The following is a 26,504-nucleotide window of genomic DNA, read 5'->3' on the forward strand; positions in this document are numbered from 1 at the left end:
CTCTTATAATGTCTGAAGCTCTTCCTGGGAGACAGGGTCAAGCCTAACTCGAGACTTTGCAGCAGGGCCTCGTGTGGACCTGACTCAAGGAGATCGAAGTGTGAACCTCCGTGGTGATGGAGGGTTATCTTTATGTGTTGCCGATCATGAAGATCCAAGGGCTAGATGCCTGATCTGATGTGACGTGACGAGAGGGGGTAGTTATCTCGGCCAGATCGAAAGCCAGTCAAACTCAATTGTCTCGGCAAATTTTGTGGATTCATCATTAGATATTGCATAGTTTCAAACGGCACATGTTCCAGAACACTGATCAATCCTCGGATAGAACTCGAGGGTACACTCGTAGCCAAGTGATTAATTCGACAGTCTTCACACTCAAGCAGCTAAGCGCGGTGACTGCAGTAGACTCCTTGAGTTTTGCATACATCTTACAAGCGGACTACCTAAACAGGTACAGTCTATCACATGCCAGTGCGGGTCGGGGTGTACTTCTACAAATCCAAACATAGTAAACGCCAGGCTAAAGAATCCTCACAACCAAAGCCCATCCCAACAGTCTCGTAAAACCAACTCCGCAATGAACATAATCCTAACAACCTCAAAACAAGAAGTGAAGAGAAAGGAAGAGGCACAGAGGTTACAACCGCCGTATCCCAATCCTCGGCTTCACTTTCTTTCCCGTCCCACCAGCCGACGCCGACACCTTCCTCGCGCCCATTGTCATGGATCGGAGCGGTTTCGAACTTGAAGGCACTGACGCGGAGACGGCACGTCGAGAAGACATAGTACCCATCGTCGTAGTAGCAGTAGTAATAGGGGAAGGCCCCAGTGCCGCGAGCGGGTGATATTGGTGAGATGATTTCCCAGGGGAGAGGGACGATGAAGCGGAGGGGAGAAAATCCTTGGACAGGGGGTTCTCCTTGCCGTCTCCGCTCCGTCGGCGGCGGGTTTCCTCGTCGTCCGAGCCCGGGGACGAGGACGGGTCCTCGAAGATCTGGAGGTCGACTGTCGCTGCCGCCGCCGCCGTCGTAGGGGTAGATGCTACGACATCGTCGCGGATGCGGCCGGAGGCGTTGACGCCTTTCATGGGGGAGGCGCCTCGTTTGGGGACGGAGAGTTTGGGGGACTTGTTGCGGGGTTGTTCTGGGGAGGAGGGGGAGTGATCTCTCCCGCTTTCTCTGTCTCTTGTGGGAAGGGGGTGGGTCTTGCTGGGGTGTTTGTAGTAGAACAATGTGGGAGAGGAGGATGGTGATGTTGATATCGTTTGGTTGGCGGCGATATTCTGGTTTGAAGCAGAGGGGTTGGGGGTGATTTCGGGATCGGGGTCGGACTGGTTGTCGTCGTCCTCGTCGTCCATGTCCATTGGTAGCGTTAGGACGGAGAGGGGACGTTTACCGTGGATATTTTTGCGGAGGGTTGGGGGTGGGCGGTGGCGGACTGGGGAAGGAGATAGCGAAGGGTCGTTCTCTTTGCTGGCGTTGGTGGAGGATTCGGAGTCGGAGGGGGTTTCCTCGTCACCATTGTTTCCTTCGTTGTTGGGAGCTGCATGCGTTTGTTGTTGAAGGTGATCCTGGTGACGGAGGTCTTCTTCGCGGTGGGTGAGGTTATCGGTTGTGAGGGCTAGAGAGGGTTTGGATAAACTGGTCTGGCTGAATGACGGCGTTGGCGCAGCTGCTGAAACCGTCTGAGGAGTTGTGCTAGATTCTGATTCGGGTGTGTTCCTCGCGCTGGTCTTCCGAGTTGTCCGTTTCTTCATCGTCACGGACGTGATTCTGGTTCCTTTGCGTGGCCTCAAGGTGCGGGGTTCGTCCTGCTCGACCGGGATCGTGGTGCCGGCGTCTTCACCCCGCAGTTTCGCTTCGGCGACTGCGCTCTTGAGATCGTCGGGGACGGGAGCATGGATTGAGGTCATCAGCTTGGCTTGACGGGCAAAGGCTTCGTAGTTTTCTTGCAGGAGAGAGCCGGAGGCGGCGTTGAGTGCGGAGTCGGGGTTCGGGTAAATCAGCAGACAGGAGATTGTCTACACGTGCGGAGCATTGGGGTTAGAGATCCTCAATTGTGGTTATCGTGGTGATGGGTGTGGAGGGCAGCTTACGATCAGCACATCCTTCAATGTTAGCGTAGACTTCCAGTCTCGCTTCAGAGTATCCACGCAGACAGCTCCCGTCAGTTCCTCCACGTTCGGATGCCAGATGCGAGTCTTGAAGGTTGCCTTGGGAGGACTCTTGGGGTAATCCTCCGGCATCTTTAGATGTAGTCGCCATAGTCCCTGTGAGTAGGGGGTACCCTGTGGACCAGCTAGGAGCGCGGTGAACTGCGTCAAATCGTCGGCGTTGGCATCATCGGGAGGGAAGAGGTAGTTGGGCGGCAGCTCCTCATGCAATGCAGCATGGTCCGCTGCGAGACGGCGGATGCTCGCTGAAACCTTTCGAAATCCGTTAGCTTAAACTGATATCCCCGAAAAAAAATTGCAACTGGTAAAATCAGAAACTTACCATTCTGCCTGCTCTTTGTGCGGCTTTCTGAAAAGTCGAACACAATTGTAGTGTAACGATATCTGGAAAGAAGATCAGACGATCTCACAAGACAAGGGTCCTGGGAAAAAGAGCTAGGTGAAAGTCAGGTGTCGAACTAGCACCAGGTGTCACTGATGTCTAGATCTCTGAGAGTGGAACTGTTTCGGAGTTTTCTTTCTCAGTAGGAGCGATTGGTAATGTTGTGACACCCAGTACGGAGTACTTTTGTATAAGCTCACTAGTGAAGTAGTCACTCCAGCGACGACCCGACAGCTCATTTGTTTTGATGATGTTTAGTGAAGCTGACCGACGGCACTAAGCCCGGCTGGGTCTCAAAACAACGCGCCCGCACCCAAGCCAGTCACGTGTGTTTCGCGTATTCCGCGCGTTTTAGGCAGTGTAATTGGATGAGGTAAGGAGTCCCGATTGGGATAGGGGCGAGTGCGGACCACCTCCGGGCCTCTTGAACAGCTAGATAAGTGGAGGAGTCTCCATAATTTACTATAGACTATCGATCGAAGTGCCATTGACTATTTCAACGACTTCAAGCACTGGACTACATCTCTTTCTATCTTCTCGTCCGATTTCTGAATATTTGGAGACGGAGTTAGGTCGTCAGGATCTATGAATGGAATTCGTGGATAACTGAGATACAATGCTCACGTACGTCACCAAAAGATAGATTTGATCTTTCCGTTATCCTATATGGCTGCTGTGAAGACATGAGGTGGACTCAACTGCCAGAACCTAATGTACAATTGGCCAAAACCTGCTGAGAGAGAATTGTCCTGTGTATTTACCATGTACTCATTAAGCAATTAAAAATTACTAGAAAAAAAAATCAAAAGCTCTTATGTACGCCGCAGTCATGCAACTTTGGTGAACAAGGATCGGCCTTGACATCAAACAGGAGGGGGAATGAGAAAGAATCAAACACAGAAAAGCAGCCGTCCCATCAGTGGTGCAAGTTCCTCCGACCGAGAATCGGTTATATATTCAGGTTATTTTCGACCTCGGTTCGCCTGACGTAACGGCCGTAAACACGCTATACAAGTCGATGCCTGGTGCGAATCATCGAAGCGGAAGATGTCTTAGGTCATTGACGATGGTAGGGTATTGCCGGTCCCTTTTACAAAAGGGCAGCAATGGCGGCACCGGCCACCACGGACAGACCCATAGGAGCCATAGTGGCGAGAGGTACACCGGCACCCTCAGAGGTGCTGGTGCTGCTGGAGCCGCTGGTCTGGGAGGAAGAGGAGGAGGTCTTGGTGGAGGTGGAAGACTCGGTCTTAGCGGTGGTGGTCTTGGTCTTGACAGTCGAGAAGGACGAAGCAGGAGCGCTGGAGCCGATGACAGCGCTAGAAGCACCGGCGGGGAGGGAGCCTTGGGTGGGGATGACAGGCTGGGAGGTCACAGCAGCGGGCTGAGAAGGAGCCTAGCTTCATGTCAGCACTATTGTTGTGTTGTAGATACAAGAGAGAATTCTTGCTTACCACGACAGCAGAGGACTGGGCAGCGGCGAGAGCGCCGAAAGCAACCAGGAAGATAGAGTAACGCATTGTGATATTGGAAGGTGGGTTGAATCGGGTGGAGCGATTGTAGAGGCGGAGTATGAAGATCGATCAAGAGTCACAAGCGAATGTCTCTGGGAGCAGGTAGCGATTGAAGCGAATGGGTGAGGCCTCGAAAGGAAACGACCGTGGGGGTTACTTTATATCACTTGAGAAAGAAAAAGGGACAGAGAGGATGACAGGCGCAGGGGCATCCCTTAAATAGACTGGAGGCAGGGGACAGCGCAGAAAGGCCGGGGCCAGGTGCCGTCGCAATAAGAGACTGAAGGAATAATCCATATGCCTTTTTTTTTATTTTATTATTATTATTTTCGGTTTCTTTCTTGTCACAATCAGCCCTGTCCAGTGTCTGCACCTCCTAGTAGCGGCAATGAAAGATGGTTAGATCCACTCAGGCCAAGCCCGACGGCTCAGCATCGTTGTTCACTTTCTTGTGGCTCTGCCTAGGTACTCCGTCTATTCAAGTGCTTGAATATACTGTGCTTAGTAGGAGTGGGTGGTCAAGGCTAGCTGGAGAAAGAGGCGGGCGAGACAGAGTACGTACTACTGTCTCGGGCAACCAATGCCAAGTCTACTTGCCCATAACACATCGAACACACCATTGCGACTAAACCCACTAGAGTCGGACTAAAGACGGAGACGAGACGGGAGACAATCATTAGACTGCAGACAGACAATGGAAAAGAATCCATATACGAACCACGGCAGGAAGGAGGTTTGCGTATGCCTCCTGCTATTTTTACTATTTTTGGCGGTCACAGCCTGTCGCCCAGGGCTGGCCCCCGCCAATAGAAGGCTTGTCCCGCCGATCTATCCATGGGCGACGGTGGTGAGATGCAACCAAGTTGAACCAACCCAACCTCACAAGAATAGTAATTTATTATTCTTTTTTGTTGTTCTTATTGTGATTCTTGAGTAGGTATTATGACCGGGTCCAGTGGCCCAGATACTAAGATTCCTATTCGAAAGTCTTCGACTAAACTTTCCACCCTCAGCAACAAAGCACATGCTGAATGGATCCATCCTTGCGAAGACAACACCAAATGCAATGCTCGCATGGGCCGATTCCTACTACATCCCAGCCATCCATTTCTATTTTTCCTACTACTGTACACCTCTCATCTGCATGCACTCTAGACTGAACCGTTCCATCCGAAGTGCAGTTTTAGTGTAACTCACCACTTGATCCTCTTGACTACAGTCTGTAGATTTGACCAGCCTCTTAATTAGCGATCCCCCAACGGGCACAGCACCCGTGGACCACAACGCGGGTCTAGCCGATGATGGATTCTCGCCCCTCTTCTCTGCCTCCCTCTCTGCCTCGGGTGGTGAGACCACAGGAAGTAAACTCCATGTCTGGTGCTGCACCCAGCAGACCGCGCTCCGAACCGCGCGTCCGGTGACTGGACCGAATTTTCTTCAGCATCACAAGCTCTTGAGCCTCCAACCGAATTTACCAAAACCCATCCTATACCAGTACACTATCGCTGCCACTGACGCGGTCCACGTAACGACCGTCAAAAGACGCCTCATCTTCAATCCTCACATTCAGCACTGACGTAAGATCATTACGATCCCTTGAAAGGGCGCACACTACGGTATTGCGATTCTAACAATTGCATACCCCCCAACTGAAAGTCTATTGTCTGTCTCATCCTATGATCCTTCTAGTCTGGGGATGGAGAAGCCAAGGAGCAGAAAGGAAATGAGCCTGACACCAAAACTGGGGTGCCAAGAGCATAACAACAGCTCCTTTTCTCTTGCATCTACAGAAGCAGCTGGTTGAATGGCCTGTCGTAGTCTATGTCCATTGCCCAAGAGCAATGTGCATGGCCCGGGGGGCGCTCTTGTCGATCCGCCAATTCGAGACACTAGGGCCAGAACAGTCTACCGTAAGGTACGGCCGTATCAGGGGTGACAAAATCTCCGGCAAGGCAAATCACATTTCCCAAGGCGATGCAAGGATGCTTGCTCTCACAGGAGTCAGCATGTTTCGATTGCTCTCATCCTTGCAATAGCAGTGGTCAAAGGATACAATATGAATGGCAGCACGGAGGAAAAGACAAGATTTTGGCCCGGCTGGCAAGGCGGTCACCATGCAAATAAAGGATTTCAGTCTTTAGACCCTTCAATTACTCGGTAGGTAAGCGACTCTTCATCTCATCCCGCCCTTGTCTCATCAGGCCAAGTTCGGTGGATTATGTATGACTGTGATACCCCAGGACTGCGGTGGAGCGCCTTTTCCGCCCGATGTCGCTAATTTGGACTAATTTGCGCTTGGGCGGCCGGCAGCCAATCATTAATGACTCGAGCTTCGATCGAGGGAGGCCTCAGCTTGAACCTGAAATCAGAGAGCGGTGGCCGGTACTCCGTACGGTGTGGTTGCTTTTTGATTCTACACCATTCGAGATGCGAAGGAGTGCCAGCGAACACCTCGGAAGAGAATGAGTGCGAGAGAAGGAGGATTCTTCTCGACTCAATTCCCTTGTCTTTTTACTCCGAATCCTTGTACGCCATTCCCCGTATGTTCGAGAATAGTTCCACTTCTTGTCCTCCTTCCCCCCATACTCCGTTCTGTGCTCCGTACTCCGTACTTTGTCACCCTCCCCATTGTCGTGATATGTCTTAGACGAGCAAGGCCCGATCACTTTGACTCTGCCGCTGTGCCGTCCTAGACCGCTGCGCTTATTTCCTCGTTGCCCTTCCCCCACTCAGCCAAATACAAGGCTTAATCATGGACTTCATTGGGTAGGTTTCCTCCTGTCCGTCTTGGGATACGAACAAAAGTGGCCCAGATCTCCATCCACTGCACCCTGAGTAGACTGGCTAGCCGGCCACATGACACTTGGGGGTTAAAAGGGTACTTCTTGCCCCGTGAAGATTGCTGCTTCCAGCTGTCGACAGAACTCAAGTGCTTTTCATCTTGTACCGCGTTGACCTGATCATTTGGATCTCGATGAGTTGAGTTGCTATACCTCAACCAGTCGGTCGACTCGGTTATATAGCACAGATGGAAACAACACATCCCAACTAAAACAGGATAAGTATATGAGATACAGAAGACGCTGGTGTTTGCAAACTCATTCATACTCATACATGTGCTCATAATCCACACGATAAGAGAACATGGACTCTTACGCATATCTTGTATCTTGTCTCGTGCAGAATCTCCCGCGCAAGGACTACAGACAAACCCCAGCGAGCGTCATTGCCTCAACCTACATCCAAAATACCAGACTCGACTCCTTCAAGCCCGTATTCCCATTTCCTGATAATCCCACATCCCACATCTGCACTAATCACCCTTCGAAACAATACCCCGTACATCCCGATACTTTGGACCTCCTCCCCCTCCCCCCCAACCCCCCGGACTCGATCTATCTCGGCCACAGGGGCAGGGTTTTGTATCTGCATGTCATAAAACTGATCGTCAAGTTTAACTCGAGAATGGTCGTGGAATGTTTTGCATGCAGCCAGCATTACGACGGCAAGAAGCGTAGACCACCGGTTCTTGGAGGAGGAACGATACGGACCAGCACGTTCTTCTCCCAGTCTTCCCCAGGGGCTATGGCTGAAACACAGAATTGGGTTCGTACTGATGTAACCCCTGGGTGTTTGAGCATGTCCGTGAGATGGAGATTTCGTCGAACATGGCTGGTTTGTTTGGACGTCTGGAAGAATCGAGGGGATTTTTAGGTGGGTGTATTCGGTTTTGAGGCGATGTATAGGATGAATCTGGGCGTCGAATGGGGCCAGGGGGGGGCACGTAGACATATACAGAGTCAAGTGCTCGCACGCCTCTCCTCTGCCCGGAGTAGTAAATCAAGAAGCCAAGGTCTCAGCAAACTGCTCAGCAGAGAAGAGACACAACCTTGAACCCAACCCAGCTCACCGGTCCAGCCTCAACTCCATCAAACCAAGCGTAGGGACAGCACAGTAGCCCCAAGTAAAATAGCCAGCCCACCGAACACCAAGAAACCAGCAAGCCAACCACACGACCCTCGATTACTCCCTAGGAAAGAAACCATAATATACAATAACCCTCTTCCCTAATCTACCTACCCAGACCATCCCTCTTGCTTTATCCTCAGAGAACACAACCTCCCCCACAAGCCCAACCGGACCCCATCCACCCCAAAACCACAACCCAGAGACAGAGCATCATTGCTTCTCCTCAACCACCTCCCCCAAGTCCGTCGCCCGGATCCAATCCGCAAACTCCTTTCTCTTCGCCTATACGCCCAACAATCATCATTAGCCATCGCCAGGTTCTCTAAATTCTCACCCTCACCCGAGACCCCCCGGGCTACCTTAGAAACACAACCCCCTCCCAAGGCAAGTACACCGAAGGAGAAGAACATACCCTAACATCCCAAAACCCATACCGCTCCTCCAACCGCCGATACGGATGACGCCCTTTCCCCTCGCGCTCGATCTGGCCCGCCCATTCGCTCCAGCTAATGGGTTTGAGTTTCTCGGTGCCCAGGACAAGGCCCACGGAGACAATGATCAATGACACCAGGGCTTCGATGATGATGTCCGGCGGGAGGTGCGTGGTTGTTGTGGTGGTGGTGGAGTGGAGCGGGTTGAGGCGGGAGCTGCTGGTGCTGCTGGTTAGGAGGGTGTGTTCGTGGGCAGAGTAGCCTCTGTGTTTCCGGGGGTGTTAGCTTTGGGTATGGTTTTCAGGGAGAAAGATGGGGGGGAAAGGGGGTTTGAAGGTGTTTGCTGTGAAGCACCGCTGGGGCGTATGGGGATTGTGGTGGGTTGTATGCATGAAGCTGGACTTACGCATGGGCGAGCAAGACCAACCCGAATAGGGTGAGGAGGCGGGAGAAGAATCCCATTTTGTGCTGGTGGTGGAACTGGGAAGCTTGTTGTCCCGGGTAGGTTGTTTTGGAAATTGCAAGAGGACGTCAATTCAGTGCAATATAGTTACTAAGGTAGTAGCTACCACTTGCCCTGGTGTATCGGGATCGGATCTGCGGAGGTGGTTGGTACGGTAGACTGGAATGACCTGGACTGCAAGCAAGCCTAGTGCCCGCGGGCTACATCGACGGCGGCTGCACATGTCTGAAATGATGACGGCCCCACGAGATTGGGCAGCATTGACCTTTGGCCTGCTCGCTACGCATTGGCTCAGCTTCGCAGCTAGCTTGCAGCTGTCTACCGGTGTTTGCTGATGAGGGGTTAAACTGAGGGGCATTGCTACTAATAATGCAAGAAACAAAAATGAATTGGGTATAATTTGTGATTTTTTTTATTATTCGTCACGCCAATCGAGGCGGCTTTTATTTATTTATTCAAGGTCATGACAGTAAATTCCCGTGGAATAACATCAAATAATCCATCGTCACACCATAGGGTTTAGTTCATCAAGAATCATTTACAGCTTCTGCATGGCAGCCTGTAGGTAGAAAGTTAGTACCGACGCGAGCTGAGTAGGGCTTAAAGCGATAAAACTTACAACATCGGTGGACTGGACGTGGTCCTCGTCCTCCTCGATCTGCTGCTGGAGCTCATCCAGGGAGACCTTCTCGTCCTCAACGACAAGGTTGATCTGGAGCTTCTTGATACCGAAACCAACGGCAACAAACTTGGAAGCACCCCAGACGAGACCGTCCATCTCAATGGCACGGACGTTGGCCTCCATCTGCTGGATGTCGGTCTCATCATCTGTTACTGGTTAGTAGCTGCGTATTTTGGTAGTCAGATAATGGCAGAACATACCCCAGGGCTTGACATCCAGGGTCACGATGGACTTGGCGGCGGGCTTGGGGCCCTTGGCCTCCTTCTTCTTCTTGTACTCGGCAAGACGAGCCTCACGCTCCTTGACGGCCTCAGCGTCCTCCTCCTCATCGTCATCGGAGCCGAAGAGGTCCATGTCGTCATCCTCAGCAGCGGGCTTGTCCTTGGGGTTGGTGGGGAGCTCGGTGGCCTCAGGGCCGTAGGTGGTGTACTCCTTGGAGGCATCACCGGGGAGGGTGGAGAACTCAGCCTCGTAGGAGGCGATGTGCTTGTACCAGCGGGCAACGTTGGGGTACTTCTCGGCGTCAGGAGCACCGGAGAAAGCCTTGAAGGTCACGACATCGGCCTGGGAGGGAGCATCGCTTCAATGGAGTTAGCCAAAGTCCATCATCATGGTACGACAAGGTGTCGATGGGTTGAAAAATCAGATCAGGCAGAATTGCAACAGAATGAAAAGGTTTTCCAAGTAATCAGAAGCGCGATTGCTCGCATTGTTGTGTAATCTTGCAGCGGGGTCTTAAGCCGCCTCATAAACACGGACCAATTTGTTTTCATCATACAAACAAGGAAAGAAACCTTGAACAAGAAGGGGAAAGAGGAGTAAACATCATCAAGAGTGCCTTACCCAACAATGTAGCTCCGGGAAGCCAGGTAGTTGTTGGCGACTGAGGGGCACAATTAGTGACTGCTAGAGACAGAAAGGGACAGAAAGGAAGAAAAAGACGTAGGGAATGACATACGGGTGAGGCCGGCGTCGGAAACGAAGTCAGTGAAACCCATTGTGAAAGTATGTGTATGTGAAGAGTGTGGTGTAAGAAGAAGAAAAAAAGGAGGGGGAGGGGAGAAGGAGGGAATAAATAGGAGGAGGAGAAGAAGAAGGAGGGGAAAGGTGTTCTGAAGTAATTTTTTCAATTTTCCACCTTTCCACCTTCCACCACTCCAGGGCCCTGCCTGAGAGGTCGAAAATTTTCGGGCGACGCCCACAGCGCCCCTCCTTTTGGGGCTGCACGTGATCTTGACGGTGGACGGATTCGAAGAGCTTGGAAGAAAGCCCGCAAAGCGACCTTCCAAAGTCTGGAAAGGCTGGCCCAGTTCGGGGAGCTTCCGCCACTCACCGTTACTCACTTCCTCACCCAGGTGGAGCCTTCGAGAACACTCGCGACGTTGGGGGGCAACCGGCTATATAGTCGTGGTGATGCACCCTTTGCGACTGATCGCGAAATTCAACATATAGACCCATATTTTACAGTCGAAACACACAGATTGAAGCTTGTCTTGAGCTTAAATCCTCTACACGGTCTGATCTCGACCATGTCGGCAAGACTGCAGCTATCCCGAGCTCGGTTGCTCCGACCCTCGACTCTATCGTCATCGAACCGGATCCTTCAACCGTCCCAAGCTTTATTACGTCGCACTAGATTATTACCAACCTTATCAAGCACCACCAATCTTCACAATCCTCGCTCGCTAATACCCTCGCGCAATTACGCCAATGGCCGGCCTCATCCCCCAGGAGGCACGCATCGGATGAACCTCGGTGGCGAACCCGAGAAGTCAGCATTGGAACAATTCGGTGTCGATCTTACTGCTAAAGCCAAAGCGGGCAAACTCGACCCCGTCATCGGGCGAGATGCTGAGATTCATCGCACCATCCAGGTCCTTTCCAGGCGGACGAAAAATAACCCTGTGCTCATCGGAGCCGCAGGCACTGGTAAAACCGCGGTCTTGGAGGGTTTGGCCCAGCGCATTGTTCAAGGAGATGTCCCGGAAAGTATCAAGGACAAGCGTGTTATCTCCTTGGATTTGGGTTCCCTCATCGCAGGTGCCAAATTCAGAGGTGATTTCGAGGAACGTTTGAAATCCGTCCTGAAGGAGGTCGAGGAGGCGCAAGGGGGCGTGATTCTCTTCATCGATGAGTTGCACACTCTGCTGGGACTTGGTAAGGCCGAAGGCAGTATCGATGCCAGCAACCTTTTGAAACCAGCACTGTCGAGAGGAGACCTCCAGTGCTGCGGAGCCACCACCCTGAACGAGTACCGCTTGATCGAGAAAGATGTGGCCCTTGCCAGACGTTTCCAGCCGATCCAAGTCGGCGAGCCATCGGTCGCTGCAACAATCTCCATTCTACGCGGTATCAAGAACAAGTATGAAGTCCACCATGGTGTACGGATCACCGACGGCGCATTGGTGGCCGCCGCAACGTACAGCAACCGCTATATCACCGATCGTTTCCTGCCAGACAAGGCCATCGACTTGGTGGATGAAGCAGCTTCGGCCTTGCGACTGCAGCAGGAATCGAAGCCGGATGTGATCAGAGAATTGGATCGCGACATTACCACCATTCAGATTGAATTGGAATCTCTCCGCAAAGAAACCGACGTCAGCAGCCGCGAAAGACGCGAGAAGCTACAGGAAGATTTAAAAGCAAAGCAGGAGGAAGCGGAAAGGCTGACTAAGATCTGGGAGAAGGAGAAAGCTGAAATCGAAGAGCTCAAACGCGTCAAGGAAGAGCTAGAGCGAGCACGGTTCGAGTTGGAGCAGGCCCAAAGAGAGGGAAATTTCGCCAAGGCTGGTGAACTGAGATATGCCACTATTCCCAGTCTTGAAGCCAAACTACCAAAAGAAGGAGATGAAGCAACAGCCGGCACTTCCTCTAGCCTCATCCACGACTCAGTCACTGCCGACGATATTGGAAATGTCGTTTCGCGGACAACTGGTATCCCCGTTAACAAGCTCATGGCTGGTGAAGTCGAGAAACTCATCCGCATGGAGGACACGCTACGTCAGTCAGTGCGTGGTCAGGACGAGGCGCTTTCTGCAGTCGCTAATGCAGTTCGCATGCAGCGAGCAGGCCTTAGCGGGGAGAATCGCCCTCTAGCCTCTTTCATGTTCCTTGGACCCACCGGCGTTGGAAAGACCGAGCTCTGCAAGAAGATGGCTGAATTCCTGTTCTCGACCGAAACCGCCGTTGTACGGTTTGATATGAGCGAGTTCCAAGAGAAGCATACTATCAGTCGCTTGATCGGCTCTCCTGCTGGTTATGTGGGCTACGACGATGCCGGCCAGCTGACGGAAGCTGTCCGACGCAAGCCGTACGCAGTGCTGCTCTTTGATGAGTTCGAAAAGGCCCACCGTGACATTTCCGCTCTTTTGTTGCAGGTCCTCGATGAGGGCTTCTTGACGGATGCTCAAGGTCACAAGGTTGACTTCAGGAACACCCTCATTGTTCTTACTTCGAACCTTGGTGCCCAAATCCTGGTGGGAGCTGACCCGTCGTACTCTTCCAAGGATACAGGAAGCGCAGAGCTTTCTCCCGAGGTCAAGAAATCGGTCATGGATGTCGTGCAGTCTGCTTACCCACCAGAATTCCTCAACCGTATTGACGAGTTCATCATTTTCAAGAGACTGTCCCGCGAAGCTTTGAGAGACATCGTCGACATCAGAATCAAGGAGCTCCAATCGAGACTTGATGATCGACGTATGGTTCTCAAGGTCGACGATGAGATTAAGGACTGGCTCTGTGAGAAGGGTTATGACCCCAAGTATGGTGCTCGTCCTCTCAACCGTCTCATTGCCAAGGAGATTGGCAACAGACTGGCCGATAAGATCATCCGTGGCGAGGTCACGGCTGGCCAGACTGCCCGCGTATCTTTCAATGAAGAAAAGAATGGGCTAGCCATTATTGCGGAGGCTGCTCCTGAAGCAAAAGCTGAAAATGCTTAAGCAATGATTATCTCTTAACTCATGTTGATCATGATGTACGGTTCTTGGCGCAAGGTTAGCTGGATATCTGACTCGCTGATCGATAATTCACATGTCTCCTCTTTAATGTATTATAGCATCAATGTACTATATAACATGAATTGAACGTAAATGCGCTGCATTTAACTTAAGAAAATCTCAGTACCATAGTTGTTGTAGTTGGATGCCTTAGGCTAAAGCAATTTGAGAGATGGCTTTGCGCTGCTACTCCATAAGTCGAGACTCCTGCAGACGTACCCAATCCGGATCACTCAACCTCGACATCGGCACGATGCTGAGATCTTCTGTGAAAAGAAGGCGTACTGTCTATGAGTCTGTGTCTCCCCAGGGCTCTACCAACGCCAGGCTGGCAACGCATGGCTCCTCACAGCGTGTGCGCCAACCCAGCATCCTGCCGCCCAGTCCACAATTTCCACACGAGGCAACACAAGCACGACAGAATCTTCCTGATGGCGATCTATCCTTGCATGCAGCCGACGATGAACTAGATCAAGTCATCGTAGCCATCGATAGCCGGGAATCTGGAACTGTGGGATGCTCCTACTGCTCTGTCCGAGAAGAGAAGCTCTACCTGCTGGGAGACTTACGACACTCAGACTCCGAAGTTATCGACAGCTGTAGGTCTTGTCCTTTCTGGTGAGCTTAGAAGGCTGACAAGGTACTAGTAATTCTCCAGACTAGCCCTACGATGCTTCTGCTCTCACCTCGTGTGGACCACAACGCCCTCCAAGATAGGCAAATGAACAGCGGTATGTTAGGAGCACAGATCAATCCTCAGAGGTCTAATAAAGCTTCATTGTGCAGAAAGCGGGTCTTTACTCCCATTCCAGCTAGACATCCGTCCATCGCAGGAATTCGGCTACGAGAACGCAAAGAATAAGCTGGTGGCTCTGGGGATATCCTCGAAGCACGAGCAACGGATGCGGTTCCTCGTGCCACACAATGGGTTCGCTGACAGTGAACAGATAGACTCCGAGAGCCTGGACTTCACCCTGCAAGAAGGCAAGCTGCTGCACATATCGAGCTCGATCGAGATGGAAAACACGGTGACGATCGGCTGCGCGGGCGCTCTCCTCAACCTGCAACGGCGAAGAGCCTCTGCCTTTATAGCTACCAATCAGGCTTCGGAGACATATCGGGTGACATCTGTGGAGATGTTCAGCCTGCTGGAAACGATGTGAGTGATGAGACCTGGCTTGTATTCTGGGCCCAAGATCTAATGACAGTGAAGGTTCGTTAATAAGAGGACTCTCTCATCGCTTCAGATCATGGAGTCAGAATCCCATCCTAGCATGGTTAACCAAGGCAGAAAGTCCAACTTCTCCAAAGAGGGTTTATCGGTCTATGGTCTGTTTCAGCGCTTCGCGCGTACACCCCAGGGCAAGAATCGACTGAAGCAAATGTTTCTTCGTCCTAGCGTAGATGTCGATGTCATCCAGGAACGGCACGCCCTGATTAGCGTTTACCTAAGAGCCGACAACTACAGTTCTCTGGAGAAATTGACCAAGAATTTCAAGCACATCAAGAACTTGCGCTATGTCATGGTGAACCTGCGCAAGGGCATCGAGACAGGTAGTGGGAAAGTCATGGGTTTCAAAACGACGGCTTGGGCTTCGTTGCTGGCCGTATGTCATCATGCACAGTGCTCATTTTTCAAGTCAATGCTTACTCGAGACAGTTTGCCTTTTATGGCATCGACATATATGATGCCTTGAGAGAAAGTGCTGGTGCTGATGGATTAGCCCTACATCAGCGGGTCAGTCGGATATTCGGCTCAGTGTCACCTTTGCTAATGAGGCCTAGGCTATTCGTGTCTTCGAGGCAGCTCAGCTATACAGGGTGGGAAGAATGATTCAAGAAATTGTAAGTCGTGCACATTCGTCTGTTGGCCTTGGCTAATTCTTCAAAGGTCGACATTGATAGCTCGGAGGAACAAGGAAGAACGGTCGTAAAGCCGGGGATCGATCGAGCACTCGACCGAATGAAAGACAATTATGATGGGCTCAACAGCCTGCTCAAGAGGATCGCTAGAGAGATTGCTGGGGAGATTCCTGAGTTCTATGGTATCGATGTGAACGTTATCTATTTCCCCCAGCTCGGCTTCAACATCGCGATACCATTGAACCAGGCGGGTGATGCCGCATACAGGGGTCCAGAAGAGGAATGGGATCTCATGTTCTTCACAGAGAACAGGGCTTACTTCAAAGACTTTAGAATGAGAGAACTGGACGATAAACTAGGCGATATATACGGTCTCATATGCGGTATGGCGCGCTTCGTCTTTGTACTTGCTCGCAACATGGGATCTGACGCTCTTGAATTCCTACCAGAAAAGGAGATCGAGATAGTGTACGATCTCGCGCAAAGGTTGCTCCGGTATGAAAGATATCTGCTCGAGGCATCTGACATTTGTGGCCAGCTTGATAGGTATCTCTTTCCCCCGATGTACGGACTTGACGTATCACTAAGCTCCTAGCCTCCTTGCAATGGCTCAAGCAGCAAATTTCTATAAGCTCGTCTGTCCTAAAATGGTGCCTGAGAACATTATCAAGATAAGAGGTGGTCGGTAAGCAAGCCACTTGTGATTCATATATTGGGTCTAACATCACAGAAGACACATCTTGCAGGAGTTGACGGTTTCCTCGTATGTGCCAAACGACACCTATTTGATGGGTGGAAACCCATCAGGTTGCCTAGCCATTTCATCGAGCCAGACATGCCAAGACAGCCCCGATGAGACGAATGACGAGCATGGCCCAAGCATGCTTCTCTTGACAGGACCGAACTATTCAGGAAAGAGTGTGTACATGAAACAAGTACGTTCGATCCCTTCTTGCAAACGAGCGGCTGAAACTAAGTCTGTAGGTTGCTCTGATTGCCTACCTTGCGCAGATCGGAAGGTTTGCGAGAATCTTCCCCCTAAGACCATTTCAGCAAAATGCTAAGATGGTTGATCAGCTTCGTGCCAGCAGCCAGCGCAGAGCTTGGGATAACCGACAAGATCATAGTCAAATCGAGTACTCAAGATAGCGTCTCGCAGGTGCAAACCAGCCTATCCAGTCAATGAAGAAACTAATATGGATTCCCACTGACTATCCTGCGCGAGAGATAGATTCAAAGCACCTTCATGCGCGACCTGCAACAAATCTCCTTCGATCTAAAGCAAATCACTGACCGCAGCTTGCTAATCATTGACGAATTCGGCAAAGGCACCAGCGAAAACGGTCAGTTCTCTTCAACCAAAAGTCCTACATCGGGCTGGACACAGAAAACTGAAAATCCAGGCGAATATGAATAGATGGCATTGGTCTAGCCTGCGGTATCCTCACACACCTGCTTGATCTCGAACACTCACCAAAAGTCATCGCTGCCACGCACTTCCACGAAATCCTCGAGAACGGCTTTCTAAGACCCAGACCCCAGCTACAATTAGGACACATGGAGGTCCAAGTATCCGACTCATCACATAAGACTGAAGACCAGATCACCTACCTCTACAAGTGAGCCTCTTTTCGGCTTTCTTAGTCATGAATTTGTGGATATGCATGCTGATATACTGGTTTTTCTTCTCAACCAGCTTCCGACCCGGACGAAGCGATAAGAGCTTCGGAACAGTGTATGCATCCCCACATTGCGAGATCATATCGGAATTCATGCTGACGTATTTCGATGAAGCTGCGCTGCGATGAACGGTATCAGTCAGGCTGTTGTGGACCGGGCGACCGAAATTGCGGCCCTCTCGGCGCGTGGTGAGAACTTGATCGCAGCGTGCGCTACGCTCTCGGCTGAGGAGATGCGCGTCCTGGAACAAGCGGTATGTGTGATTTTGCTTGCTTTTATATCAGGAGACAGAGACTCAGAGAATCATAGGATACGCTCGCGAGGAAGTTCGTGGCCCTAGATCTTTCGGAGTATGATGAGTCGATTGATGTCACGGATGTGCTCGTGAAATTGATTGAGAATTCGTAGGTGGAGTGCGAGAGTGATAGTTTTGACTACACAATCAACAACGTATCCCTCCTTAGTCAACTACTTACTACTGACGGCATAGTGAAGGCGGACGATGAAGACATAGTGGACAATGTTTGTATCATCAAATGGATTATGTATGTACAAGTAAGAAAAACCCTCCTTTTTAGCACACAGAAAACGCCGGTGAGAAGCAGCAGTGGTATATATCCATCGAATGAAGAAACGGGACTAGAGCTTGACACTCTTGACCAAGTTCTTCTTGATACCCGTAAGTTCACCACCATATCCACCGCGGCCTTCACCGCCCTTGTATACCTGGCGCATGCTACCCAGCTTCTTCTTCTTCTCCTCGAACTTCTTCCTCTTCTTGACACGCGGGTTGCGAGAGTCCTTGCTGCGCTTGGGAGCAAGACCCTTGTTCTTTTCGATCTGGTAGGTGATGGCACGCTTGCCATCGGGCCCGACCTCCTCCTGGAAGTGCACCTCGCCGCCTTCACGGGCAGCGGCGGCGTGAGCCTCTGCGCGCGCCTTCTTGTCGTCCTTTCGTTGTTTGGAGCGCGCTGCAACCATATCGTAGTAATCGTCACTATCGGACTCGTCACCGCGGAGTTGCTTGGCCACCCGGTTATCCTCCTCGTCACTGTCACCCCCAAGCTGCTCGGACTCCTTGAGTGCCTGCTTACCACGCCTCTCGGCCTCGGCGTTGAGGCGAGCCTGGCGATCCCGCAGACGCTCACGGTAAGGCAAGTCTGCATCACCACCAGCATCGCGACCGGCTGCGCTACGCTTGTTGGCCTTCTGCGCAAGCTGGGAGGTGTAGAAGCGGAGAGAGCGCTTCTGCTTGGCCTTCTCCTCGGCTTCCTTGGCAGTGAGAGCATCCTCATCACCGAAGTCCGAGTCGTCTTCATCCTTGGCCACCGTCTGGATCTTCTGAGCAGCGCGTTTCTTGCTGGGCGCAGTGACCAGCTTGGAGAGATCGGCCAGATTGGCTTCGGTCTCCTCCAGTCTCTTCGCTCTCCGGGCTTCCGCTTCCGCCTGGCGGGCTTCGGCTGCCAGTTGTGCCTTGGTCTTCTTCTTCTGCTTCTTGTCCTTCTGCTCCTTCTTCGTCGGCATCTCGACTTCGGAAACATCCGAGAGTTCGTCTTCCTCAAGCTCGTCTTCGGAGATGTCGGAGGGTTCGGATTCGGGCTCGCGCAGGTCCTTGACAGACTCCCAGAGTTTCCTGAACTTGACGAGAGTGGCCATCACAGGGTGTGCGCGGAGCTCGGCGGGGGAGAGGGGAACGGGCTTGCCAGACGCGTCCTTGGCGGAGGTCAGGAGCATGAAGTATAGGCTGATGGTACCGAGGTAGGCGGAGAGGGCACGGAACTTGACGACGGCGACGGGCGCATAGTCGGGGGCGTCCTCAGAGTCATCCTCGGCGTTGAACGTTTCGACGGCCTTCTTGAGCTCCTGGAGGGTGGGTTGGAGTTCGAGGAAGTGTTTCGACAGCGGCTCGAATTCAGGATATCTCGACTTGAGGATCTTCAGCTTCTCATCCGTGCTCATATCCTCTGTGATCTCCACTTGTGGGAGGACTTCCGTCACTTCTCCACCGTCTTCCCCCGCATCGTCCGCCTTTCCGGATTCGGCCCATTCCGTCTCGTCGAAACCGAAATCCTCCTCGTTCATGCTTTGCAGGTGCTTCTGTTGGAGTCTCTTGGCCTCTTCTTCTTCTTCGAGCGCATCGGCTTCCGTCTCGATCTGGTCGGCATTGTAGAAGTCCTTCTTCGAAGAGCCCCAGGCGGCAAGGCCTTCTTCCTCGTCCTCGGAATCGGCTCCCTGGCTACCCGCACGCTTCTTGGATTTCGATGGCATATCGTCCATTGCATCGTCGTCGTATCCGTCCTCTTGGTAGTCGTCCTCGTCGTCCTCATCGTCCTCGTCCGCTGAATCATAGCCCATAATCTCCTCGTCCGATGGCTGCAACATTGCCTCTGTGATCACATTCGGTCAGAATCAGTACTGTAAGGATTATGAGAGCTAATTGGAGTCGGCCTACCATCTTCAGCTACCTTGCGACGACGCTTTGCCTCTGGTGCTTCCTCCAACAGAATCTGATCGCGACCGGTTTGGAACTCATCCTCGGAATCGTCGAATCTCTCCTCAATGTCAAATTTAGAGGGCCCGAAGTTGTCTTGCTTGGGCGCCGCAGGGCGACCACCGGCCTTTCTTTTCTTACCCATGATAAGCGTTGGTAAGGTGTAGTATAGGGACTGTGGATGTGAAGCTATACCCTCCGCTCCGGTTTCGATAAACTTTTGCGATAGAATTTTGGGAGGGACGCTCACCGCCCGGGTGACGCTAGCCCGGAAAAGCGAGCAGAGTGGAGGACGGTTTGCACCGTTTGCTTCCGGGTGGGACGGGAAGGTCTACCGAGGCCGCAGATGTTCCTTCCAGTTGAGCATCAGAAGATTCAACATTCAACAACAATCCCAAACCAATTGTTCGAAAATAGTAGGTGCTGGTCGCTCTTGACAAGGATAGGAAGAACCCCCCTCTGTGGACTTTCAATCTCTCAAACTCCATCTGTCTTGAATCTCTTTCTCCTCTTCCCCATGCATCAACTTCTATCCTTCATCCATTACGATTCTTCCCCAACTATATTGGGAGTTTCGACCATTCTCTGCGGAATACTTCTCTATACCGTCAGCAAGATGCTCGGCTTCGGATCTCGTAATCAATTCGTTGTTGAGGGCAGGGTATGTCTTGTTCCATGATTTGATTACTTCCGAGCAGTGCACTGATTCATTTGTTGTTATGTAGACCGCAGTGATCACTGGCGGCTCCGAGGGCATGGGCAAGGCAGTCGCTTGCCAGCTGGCTGAAATGGGGGCCAACGTCGTGATTGTGGCACGAACTGCTTCCAAGCTTCAGGCTGCGATTGAGACCATGAAGGTAAGTCATCCTGCTATTCTTGCTAAGTTCAACGCTCATGGTTATTATAGCGAGTGGCGGACAATGTTGAGCGGCAAAGGTTCCACTACATCAGTGCGGACTTGACGGACCCTGCAGAGTGCCAACGTATCATGGCCGAGGTCACCGAATGGAACGATGGACAAGAGCCTGATATCGTCTGGTGCTGCGCCGGATACTGCCATCCTGGGTTCTTCACCGAGACATCCATCAAGTCGCTACGGGATCAGATGGATACCGTGTACTGGACTGCAGCCAACACGGCCCATGCCACTCTGCAGCGGTGGCTTACCCCTATCAGCCCGAGTCGGCAAGCTCCAATTCCAACCAGACACCTCATATTCACCTGCTCCACGCTCGCCTTTGTGCCTATTGCGGGCTACGCTCCCTACTCCCCAGCCAAGGCAGCTATTCGCTCTTTGTCCGACACTCTCTGCCAGGAGATTGAAATCTACAATGGTTCTCGTACCTCCAAGGCACGCTGCGAGGCTCCAGCGGCAGATGTCAAGATCCATACGGTCTTCCCCATGGGGATCTTGAGCCCAGGCTTCGACAACGAACAGAAACTCAAGCCAGCTTTGACTAAACAGCTGGAGGAGGCCGACAAGCCACAGACCCCTCAGGAGGTTGCAAGCATCGCGATTAGTGCCCTTGAGCGAGGCGAATACTTGATTACGACGATGTTCGTGGGCGACCTCATGAAAGGGTCGGCTCTTGGACCCAGCCCACGGAATTCCATCATCAAAGACACATTGACAGGTTGGCTCAGTAACTTGGTCTTTCCTGGGGTGATCTTCGACCTGCGACGGAAGGCCTGGAAGTGGGGAGTGAAGCACGGTCTTCCTACCAACCCTGATGGCAATTGAAGTGTCGTGCTAGTTGCCCTGCTTTGAGTCCTTGTTGCCTGGTCTATGTCCTAGATACCCGGAGCTGCGTTCCCCATTCTTGCAGCCATTATTATCTTCAGTCCTAATGAACATGTACATATAGCCGTAGTCTTAATCCATGCTTCATTGTCCGACACATTCCTTGCATGTCTCTTCACATAAATAGCTACAGAGAATCGGAGTTGAGAGCGCAGGCTTCATTGAAACCAAGGATGATAGTTCGAGATTCTTTGGTGCGCTTGTTTCGTTGCTTTGTTGAGGTTGAAGACAAGGAAGATAGAATTGGTGGCTTGGGTGAGCCGAGAAAGCGAAGGCGGGCTGCACCAAATCAGTCGGAGCCAAGCACCCGCGGCTTATCCACGGTGGGGGGGTTTTTTGGTCGCGTTATCCAACATCCAACCATCGCAGTCACAGCCAGCTTCTTTCAAGTCGCAAAATCGGGATGGCTATATAGTCTTCGCTCGAGTATCGCCGTCTTCGTGGGACGTTATCGAGTTAAGCTATAGCAGCAGCATCGCGCGTGACGACAGAAGGTTCGCAACGCCGTTGCTATACGAGAAATATATATATTTGCTGGTATAAATAAACATTGCCCATTCACATATCCAATTTATCGCTATTGATACGTCGGTCAAATCGACCGGTCACAACAATGAACGCATTGTTCGCGCTTCCGATTTTCTCTCTCCTCATCGCCCCAGTGTGGGCTTTCTGCGGCACCAGCGTCAATTTTATCTTCTTTTACATGACATGGGCGACCCTGGTGCTGTCGCATACGGCTCTCCGCGTTGAGCTGGTGGGCACTGCCACCGTGCGGGTGCTGTGCTATGCTCTTCCCTCGCTCCTGTTCTTCCTGTTCGACATCCTGACGCCCTCGGCCGCCGTGCTCCTCAAGGCCCAAGGGGAGTACGGACTGCCCAACGGCAACAAACGGGGTAGGATCCGGCGCAAGGACCTCAAAGTCGCCGTGTGGGCGCTCTTCAATCTGGCCCTGGGTGTCGCCGTCCAAGGTGCCATTGAACATACCCTTGCCCGCCGCTTTCGCAAGGTGAGCCTTGTGCGAGTGACGCTGAAGCTTCCGCTCCCATGGTCTCTGGTCTGGGAGATCTTTTGGGGATTGATTCTACGAGAGGTGCGCATTCATCCCACCGTTTCTCCCTTGCTCTTCCTTTTTCTGTTTCTTCTTTGTTTACCCGTTTACTAACTTGCAAACGCCGCGAGAATAAGATGCTCAGCTACATCATCCACCGCTGGATCCTGCACACCAAGAACCCCCTCGCCCGCCTCCACGCCGCCTGGTACCACGCCCTGCGCGCCCCCTACCCGCTCACCGCACACTACGACCACCCGCTCGCCTACCTGGTCGGCCGCTGGCTCCCCACCATCCTCCCCGTCGCCCTGGGCCGCCTACACCTGGTCACCTACCTAGTCTACCTGGCCATCATCTCCCTGGAGGAGACCTTCGCGTACAGTGGGTACTCCGCGATGCCGACGGGGTTCTTCATCGGCGGCATGGCGCGCAACACCGAAGCGCACCTCCACAGCCTGGGCACGGGCAACTTCGGACCCTGGGGGGTGGTGGACCGCGTGCTGGGCACGACCGTCGACGAGGAGTACGTCGCCGACCCCCCCACGCCGCCGCGGCTGCGGCTGCGTCGGCGGCCGAATAGCGGGAGAGAGGAGGAAGACAAGGAAGAGAAGGAGAAGGAACGGGCTCCTCCTCATTCTCATCGTCGTCGGCATCACCTCCAACGCCAGGCGATTGTGCTGGCGCAGGATCTCAAGGATTATGCTGATAATGAGTTTGTTGTTGACAATGGTGAGAATATTGTTCCTGTGGGTGAAGAGGATGATGATGATGATGTTTTGGGGGTGGGGATGGAGCCCCCCGCGCCGCAGTTGCGGCGGGTGAAGAATTATTGGGCTGGCGAGCCGAAGGTTCGGCGGACTACGAGGGGGGCGAGGCGGAGGGAGGGCGGAGGGTGAACCTCGATTGAGGGGTGGATTTTAAGCTGTTGGTGTTGTTGGTGTTGGTGGTGCATTTTGTGCGGGTGTGTTTGATGGTTCATTGTTTTTGGTGGTTACGTCATGTCATGCCTCGAGGGTATGAATACTTGAGTATATGTACTGTACTGCACTGTACTGTACGGCTTTGGGGTTCAAAAAGGGAGTGAGGTCGTGGGATCTACGAGCAAGTTGTATAGATTCTGTATAGATTGTCCTCTTTAGTTTGTAAATGATCTGTTCATTGTGATTGAATTGGGGGTTTTGGTTTTCTGTCTGTTTGTGCGATTTTCGGGCTGTGTGGGGGAGAGACAGCTGAGAGTTGGAGTGATCTTCTTATCGGAGTTGGGGTTGTCTACTCCGTAGTTGATTGGGCCCGCTTATCTACATTGCCTGAGTGGGAGAAGAGGATTGAGATCGGAGGAAACGCACAACTTCGGGGTCTAGCCGATTTGGAATTGTTACTTTACAAGAGGTACTATCAGACCTCGCTATAACGAACCAGAGTGGCATCTGTCTATAGCAGGAAATCTGTTACCTGGTAAGTTATGTAGATGTCACTTTGTATGTAGATCGCTAAAGGATGTGGAACAACAAATTTGTTAAATGCAGGTATTCGTTGTAGTGAGGCTCGTTATAGCAAGGATCCACAGTACTTGTAGTGCTGTACATAATAAGGAGTTCCTTGCCAGGAGTGATTGATAAACCACCAACTTTGCTGGTCAGAGAGCATTTTGCTTTATTGGGAGCTTGGGTTAGGCTTAGCGAGGTCGTCACAAGAGGTTCTTATGATACTCGAGTAGATATACATAGTATATACATGCTGTGATTTGAGCCAGAAGTCATAATGTCATGGTCTGTCTATGATAATATATCATCATCGGCCTAGAAATCTGAAACAAGAGGGTTGTCAAATGAAGTTTAGTTGACGACACCGGCACTGCTGGAATACTGATGGTAGTTTGTCATAAACATAATTTGCTCTAGGAATCTTATGTACCGCCAGAACCGGGTATTGGGAAACAGAGATCTATGGAAATCTATGGGTCCATAGAAGACGATCAGATGGATGAGCTGGAAGAGAGGTATTCTGCTTTTTTTGTTTGGTTTCATTTCATTTCGGCTGGTGATATCAATACCGCAAAAATCGGCCACGCTGGGAAAGGGGGTATGGGCAAAAGCAAAAGAAATAGAGCAGACCAAAGAAACAAAACGGAGGGGGTTTCTCGTGAAATAAAGAGATAACGAACCGGTTTCCTTTTTTTCCCTTTTTGTCCGCATTAAAAAAGTTTAGAAAAAAAAAAACCGCAATCCTAAGCAAACATGAGGCCTGAATCGAGTTACATATATTTCATGAGAAGGTTTTGTTTTTTGATTTCTTTTGTTTTGGTCTTTTGCCCTTTCCCGGCGCTGCAAGTTCGCTTTTCCCCACACTTTTGACCGAGAGAAACGCCGACTTTGCATGGTTAGCCGCCTTTTGACAGGATTCCTCCACACAAAAACTACCGAACCCGCGGCCGCCGCGTCACACATCTACCACTTCATCTCGTGGGGCTTGTCACCGTTGCGGAGGCTGAAGCTGGAGGCGAGGTAGCTGCCAAGGAAGTTCTCCTTCTTGACGGCGGCCAGGATGGACTGGTCGATGGCCTTCTGGTCGCTGGCGCGGGCGCTGGCAACCTGCTTCTTCTGTACCGAGGGGAAAGCATATCGAATCAGTATTCATATTCTTGAGAGGTGTTGTCGACTCCCTGCCGGAGAGGACCGACGGGACGCAAAACGTACCTGGGGCTTCTCTCCCTGCTTGAAGAAAGCCTCCTCGGTCTTCTTCTCAGCCTTCTTCTCCTTGGTGAAGTAGTCGGCAGCGGAGACCTTCTCAACGGTCTGGGCGTCAACACCGCTGATGTCGATGCGGGTGCTGGTGGCGATCACATAGCGGGCGTTGACACGGCGGAGGGGAACACCGTTGATCTTGAAGGGACCGGTGACGAGCAAGACACCCTGCTCGAGGTGCTTGAGGAGAACGACACGCTTTCCACGGAAGCGACCGGCGAGGAGGATCAAGACAGTACCGGGCTGGAGGCTCTCGCGAACCTTGGCGGGACGGATAGTCTTGCGGACCTATAATTGTGAAAAGAGGTCATGTTAGAGAAACGACCTATATCCCCATTTGCGATTCCACCACGATATCCAGAACAACCATTGCCGATCCAGAAGGGCCGGAAGATGCGATTTGTCCCCTATATTCGAAAGCTCATAGTCCGATTGACACAATTGGCCCTGATTCCTTCTGGCCTTTCATCTTCCCCGGATATCCGAGCCCGGAGAGGGTCTTCCTCCTCTTTATATAGCCAGCGCAATTGTCGCATTCGTCCATAGTTTCCAAATCGCATCTTCGTAGCCTCCCTGGTCGGTGGTTCGGAATAATTCTGGCTCTTTTGCCTCAGGGTGATGGTCGGTGTACTGACTTTCTTGACCTGCGACTCGTCATCAACGGGGTACCATTTCTGGGCCTTCTGGGCCGGCACAGTCCTCTGGCCCTTTCCAAACTGCTTCGTCAGGTCCGACATTTTGGCTACCGGGACGAAGATGGTCTGAAAAGAATGTAGGGGGGAGGTGGTGGTTGTCGACGGCGGGTGGTTGCTGGAGTTGATGTGTGACTTGCTGCTTTGCGCCCCAGGTCGGGAAAGTGTGAGTTTGTGTGAACGCGAGCCCTAGCCGAAAGGCGCTAGTGCCGATTCGGAGGGGTCCTGATAGCGATAGAGCCGATAGCGCCACTCGATGCCTGAGGCGGCAAGTCCGACGGGCTTGGGTTCTCGGGAGGCCCCAACTATGCATTTCGCTTGGCTCTTGTCTTACTCAGTTAGAAGACAGACAGAGAGAGAGAGCTGGTCCATCAACCTAAACATTACTGCGGGTAACCTCCAACTGACGTACCTTGCTTTGTTCAGCTTTTGTCCATTATCCTAACCTACCACTCTTTCCACTCCCAACTCTCAGAGCAACCTCGGTTGCTGTCTTGTTATCTTGCTCAACTGGAATACCTTCAGCTTCAAAGGTCTTTCACAAATTCTATTCTCCTGTTCAATCACAAC

At 51.9% G+C, this 26,504-nt stretch overlaps 10 protein-coding genes across 10 annotated transcripts; 4 read left to right on the top strand and 6 right to left on the bottom strand.

Moving 5' to 3' along the window:
• Nucleotides 1–637: 637 nt before the first annotated feature.
• ASPACDRAFT_60144 (putative ubiquitin conjugating enzyme E2) lies at nt 638–2,498 on the bottom strand (the record flags this gene model as incomplete). Its single annotated transcript, XM_020203532.1, has 3 exons — nt 638–2,020; nt 2,096–2,425; nt 2,496–2,498. 3 exons carry the CDS (start codon nt 2,496–2,498, stop codon nt 638–640), a joined length of 1,716 nt encoding a protein of 571 aa, XP_020056642.1.
• Nucleotides 2,499–3,645: 1,147 nt separating this feature from the next.
• On the bottom strand, nt 3,646–4,075 carry ASPACDRAFT_60145 (putative GPI anchored protein; the record flags this gene model as incomplete). The annotated part of the gene is made up of 2 exons (XM_020203533.1): nt 3,646–3,951; nt 4,010–4,075. The coding sequence occupies 2 exons, from the start codon at nt 4,073–4,075 to the stop codon at nt 3,646–3,648; spliced, it is 372 nt and encodes a 123-aa protein (XP_020056643.1).
• Nucleotides 4,076–8,248: 4,173 nt separating this feature from the next.
• Nucleotides 8,249–8,931, bottom strand: ASPACDRAFT_42890 (membrane magnesium transporter family protein; the record flags this gene model as incomplete). The annotated part of the gene is made up of 3 exons (XM_020201175.1): nt 8,249–8,320; nt 8,451–8,733; nt 8,876–8,931. The coding sequence occupies 3 exons, from the start codon at nt 8,929–8,931 to the stop codon at nt 8,249–8,251; spliced, it is 411 nt and encodes a 136-aa protein (XP_020056644.1).
• Nucleotides 8,932–9,339: 408 nt separating this feature from the next.
• Nucleotides 9,340–10,641, bottom strand: ASPACDRAFT_78214 (translation elongation factor 1 subunit beta). The gene is made up of 5 exons (XM_020205136.1): nt 10,573–10,641; nt 10,458–10,497; nt 9,815–10,194; nt 9,552–9,760; nt 9,340–9,491 (listed from the first exon to the last, which is right to left on the bottom strand). The coding sequence occupies exons 1-5, from the start codon at nt 10,610–10,612 to the stop codon at nt 9,471–9,473; spliced, it is 690 nt and encodes a 229-aa protein (XP_020056645.1). The 5' UTR covers nt 10,613–10,641; the 3' UTR covers nt 9,340–9,470.
• Nucleotides 10,642–11,065: 424 nt separating this feature from the next.
• On the top strand, nt 11,066–13,718 carry hsp78 (chaperone ATPase HSP78). The gene has a single exon (XM_020205137.1). It carries the CDS (start codon nt 11,144–11,146, stop codon nt 13,553–13,555), a length of 2,412 nt encoding a protein of 803 aa, XP_020056646.1. The 5' UTR covers nt 11,066–11,143; the 3' UTR covers nt 13,556–13,718.
• Nucleotides 13,719–13,784: 66 nt separating this feature from the next.
• Nucleotides 13,785–17,563, top strand: ASPACDRAFT_52053 (MutS family protein MSH5; the record flags this gene model as incomplete). The annotated part of the gene is made up of 16 exons (XM_020202566.1): nt 13,785–13,965; nt 14,068–14,215; nt 14,403–14,771; nt 14,826–15,219; nt 15,398–15,457; nt 15,504–15,858; nt 15,925–16,021; nt 16,071–16,160; nt 16,209–16,410; nt 16,460–16,494; nt 16,553–16,634; nt 16,707–16,818; nt 16,893–17,094; nt 17,172–17,210; nt 17,270–17,408; nt 17,465–17,563. The coding sequence occupies 16 exons, from the start codon at nt 13,785–13,787 to the stop codon at nt 17,561–17,563; spliced, it is 2,604 nt and encodes an 867-aa protein (XP_020056647.1).
• Nucleotides 17,564–17,731: 168 nt separating this feature from the next.
• Nucleotides 17,732–19,807, bottom strand: ASPACDRAFT_78216 (something about silencing 10 family protein). Its single transcript, XM_020205138.1, has 2 exons — nt 19,608–19,807; nt 17,732–19,542 (listed from the first exon to the last, which is right to left on the bottom strand). Exons 1-2 carry the CDS (start codon nt 19,789–19,791, stop codon nt 17,795–17,797), a joined length of 1,932 nt encoding a protein of 643 aa, XP_020056648.1. The 5' UTR covers nt 19,792–19,807; the 3' UTR covers nt 17,732–17,794.
• A 219-nt stretch (nt 19,808–20,026) lies between these two features.
• On the top strand, nt 20,027–21,688 carry ksrA (3-dehydrosphinganine reductase). The gene is made up of 3 exons (XM_020196165.1): nt 20,027–20,307; nt 20,372–20,503; nt 20,554–21,688. The coding sequence occupies exons 1-3, from the start codon at nt 20,164–20,166 to the stop codon at nt 21,385–21,387; spliced, it is 1,110 nt and encodes a 369-aa protein (XP_020056649.1). The 5' UTR covers nt 20,027–20,163; the 3' UTR covers nt 21,388–21,688.
• Nucleotides 21,689–21,819: 131 nt separating this feature from the next.
• ASPACDRAFT_1888029 (sterol desaturase family protein) lies at nt 21,820–23,772 on the top strand. Its single transcript, XM_020198472.1, has 2 exons — nt 21,820–22,540; nt 22,636–23,772. Exons 1-2 carry the CDS (start codon nt 22,061–22,063, stop codon nt 23,392–23,394), a joined length of 1,239 nt encoding a protein of 412 aa, XP_020056650.1. The 5' UTR covers nt 21,820–22,060; the 3' UTR covers nt 23,395–23,772.
• Nucleotides 23,773–24,945: 1,173 nt separating this feature from the next.
• ASPACDRAFT_42897 (60S ribosomal protein eL6) lies at nt 24,946–25,979 on the bottom strand (the record flags this gene model as incomplete). The annotated part of the gene is made up of 3 exons (XM_020201176.1): nt 24,946–25,098; nt 25,195–25,530; nt 25,878–25,979. The coding sequence occupies 3 exons, from the start codon at nt 25,977–25,979 to the stop codon at nt 24,946–24,948; spliced, it is 591 nt and encodes a 196-aa protein (XP_020056651.1).
• Nucleotides 25,980–26,504: the final 525 nt, after the last annotated feature.

Source organism: Aspergillus aculeatus (assembly GCF_001890905.1).
Source record: "Aspergillus aculeatus ATCC 16872 unplaced genomic scaffold ASPACscaffold_7, whole genome shotgun sequence".
Classification (NCBI taxonomy): Eukaryota; Fungi; Ascomycota; class Eurotiomycetes; order Eurotiales; family Aspergillaceae; genus Aspergillus; species Aspergillus aculeatus.

Excerpts from the sequence above, each read along its gene's own strand:
- ksrA (XM_020196165.1), top strand. The coding sequence starts at position 20,164 with ATGCATCAACTTCTATCCTTCATCCATTACGATTCTTCCCCAACTATA. Across the intron at positions 20,308-20,371 it reads AATTCGTTGTTGAGGGCAGG|ACCGCAGTGATCACTGGCGG; the intron begins GTATGTCTTGTT and ends GTTGTTATGTAG. Across the intron at positions 20,504-20,553 it reads CTGCGATTGAGACCATGAAG|CGAGTGGCGGACAATGTTGA; the intron begins GTAAGTCATCCT and ends TGGTTATTATAG.
- ASPACDRAFT_78216 (XM_020205138.1), bottom strand. The coding sequence starts at position 19,791 with ATGGGTAAGAAAAGAAAGGCCGGTGGTCGCCCTGCGGCGCCCAAGCAA. Across the intron at positions 19,543-19,607 it reads TCGCAAGGTAGCTGAAGATG|AGGCAATGTTGCAGCCATCG; the intron begins GTAGGCCGACTC and ends ATGTGATCACAG.
- hsp78 (XM_020205137.1), top strand. The coding sequence starts at position 11,144 with ATGTCGGCAAGACTGCAGCTATCCCGAGCTCGGTTGCTCCGACCCTCG.
- ASPACDRAFT_78214 (XM_020205136.1), bottom strand. The coding sequence starts at position 10,612 with ATGGGTTTCACTGACTTCGTTTCCGACGCCGGCCTCACCC. Across the intron at positions 10,498-10,572 it reads TTCCGACGCCGGCCTCACCC|TCGCCAACAACTACCTGGCT; the intron begins GTATGTCATTCC and ends TGTGCCCCTCAG. Across the intron at positions 9,492-9,551 it reads ACGTCCAGTCCACCGATGTT|GCTGCCATGCAGAAGCTGTA; the intron begins GTAAGTTTTATC and ends TTCTACCTACAG.
- ASPACDRAFT_1888029 (XM_020198472.1), top strand. The coding sequence starts at position 22,061 with ATGAACGCATTGTTCGCGCTTCCGATTTTCTCTCTCCTCATCGCCCCA. Across the intron at positions 22,541-22,635 it reads GGGGATTGATTCTACGAGAG|ATGCTCAGCTACATCATCCA; the intron begins GTGCGCATTCAT and ends CGCGAGAATAAG.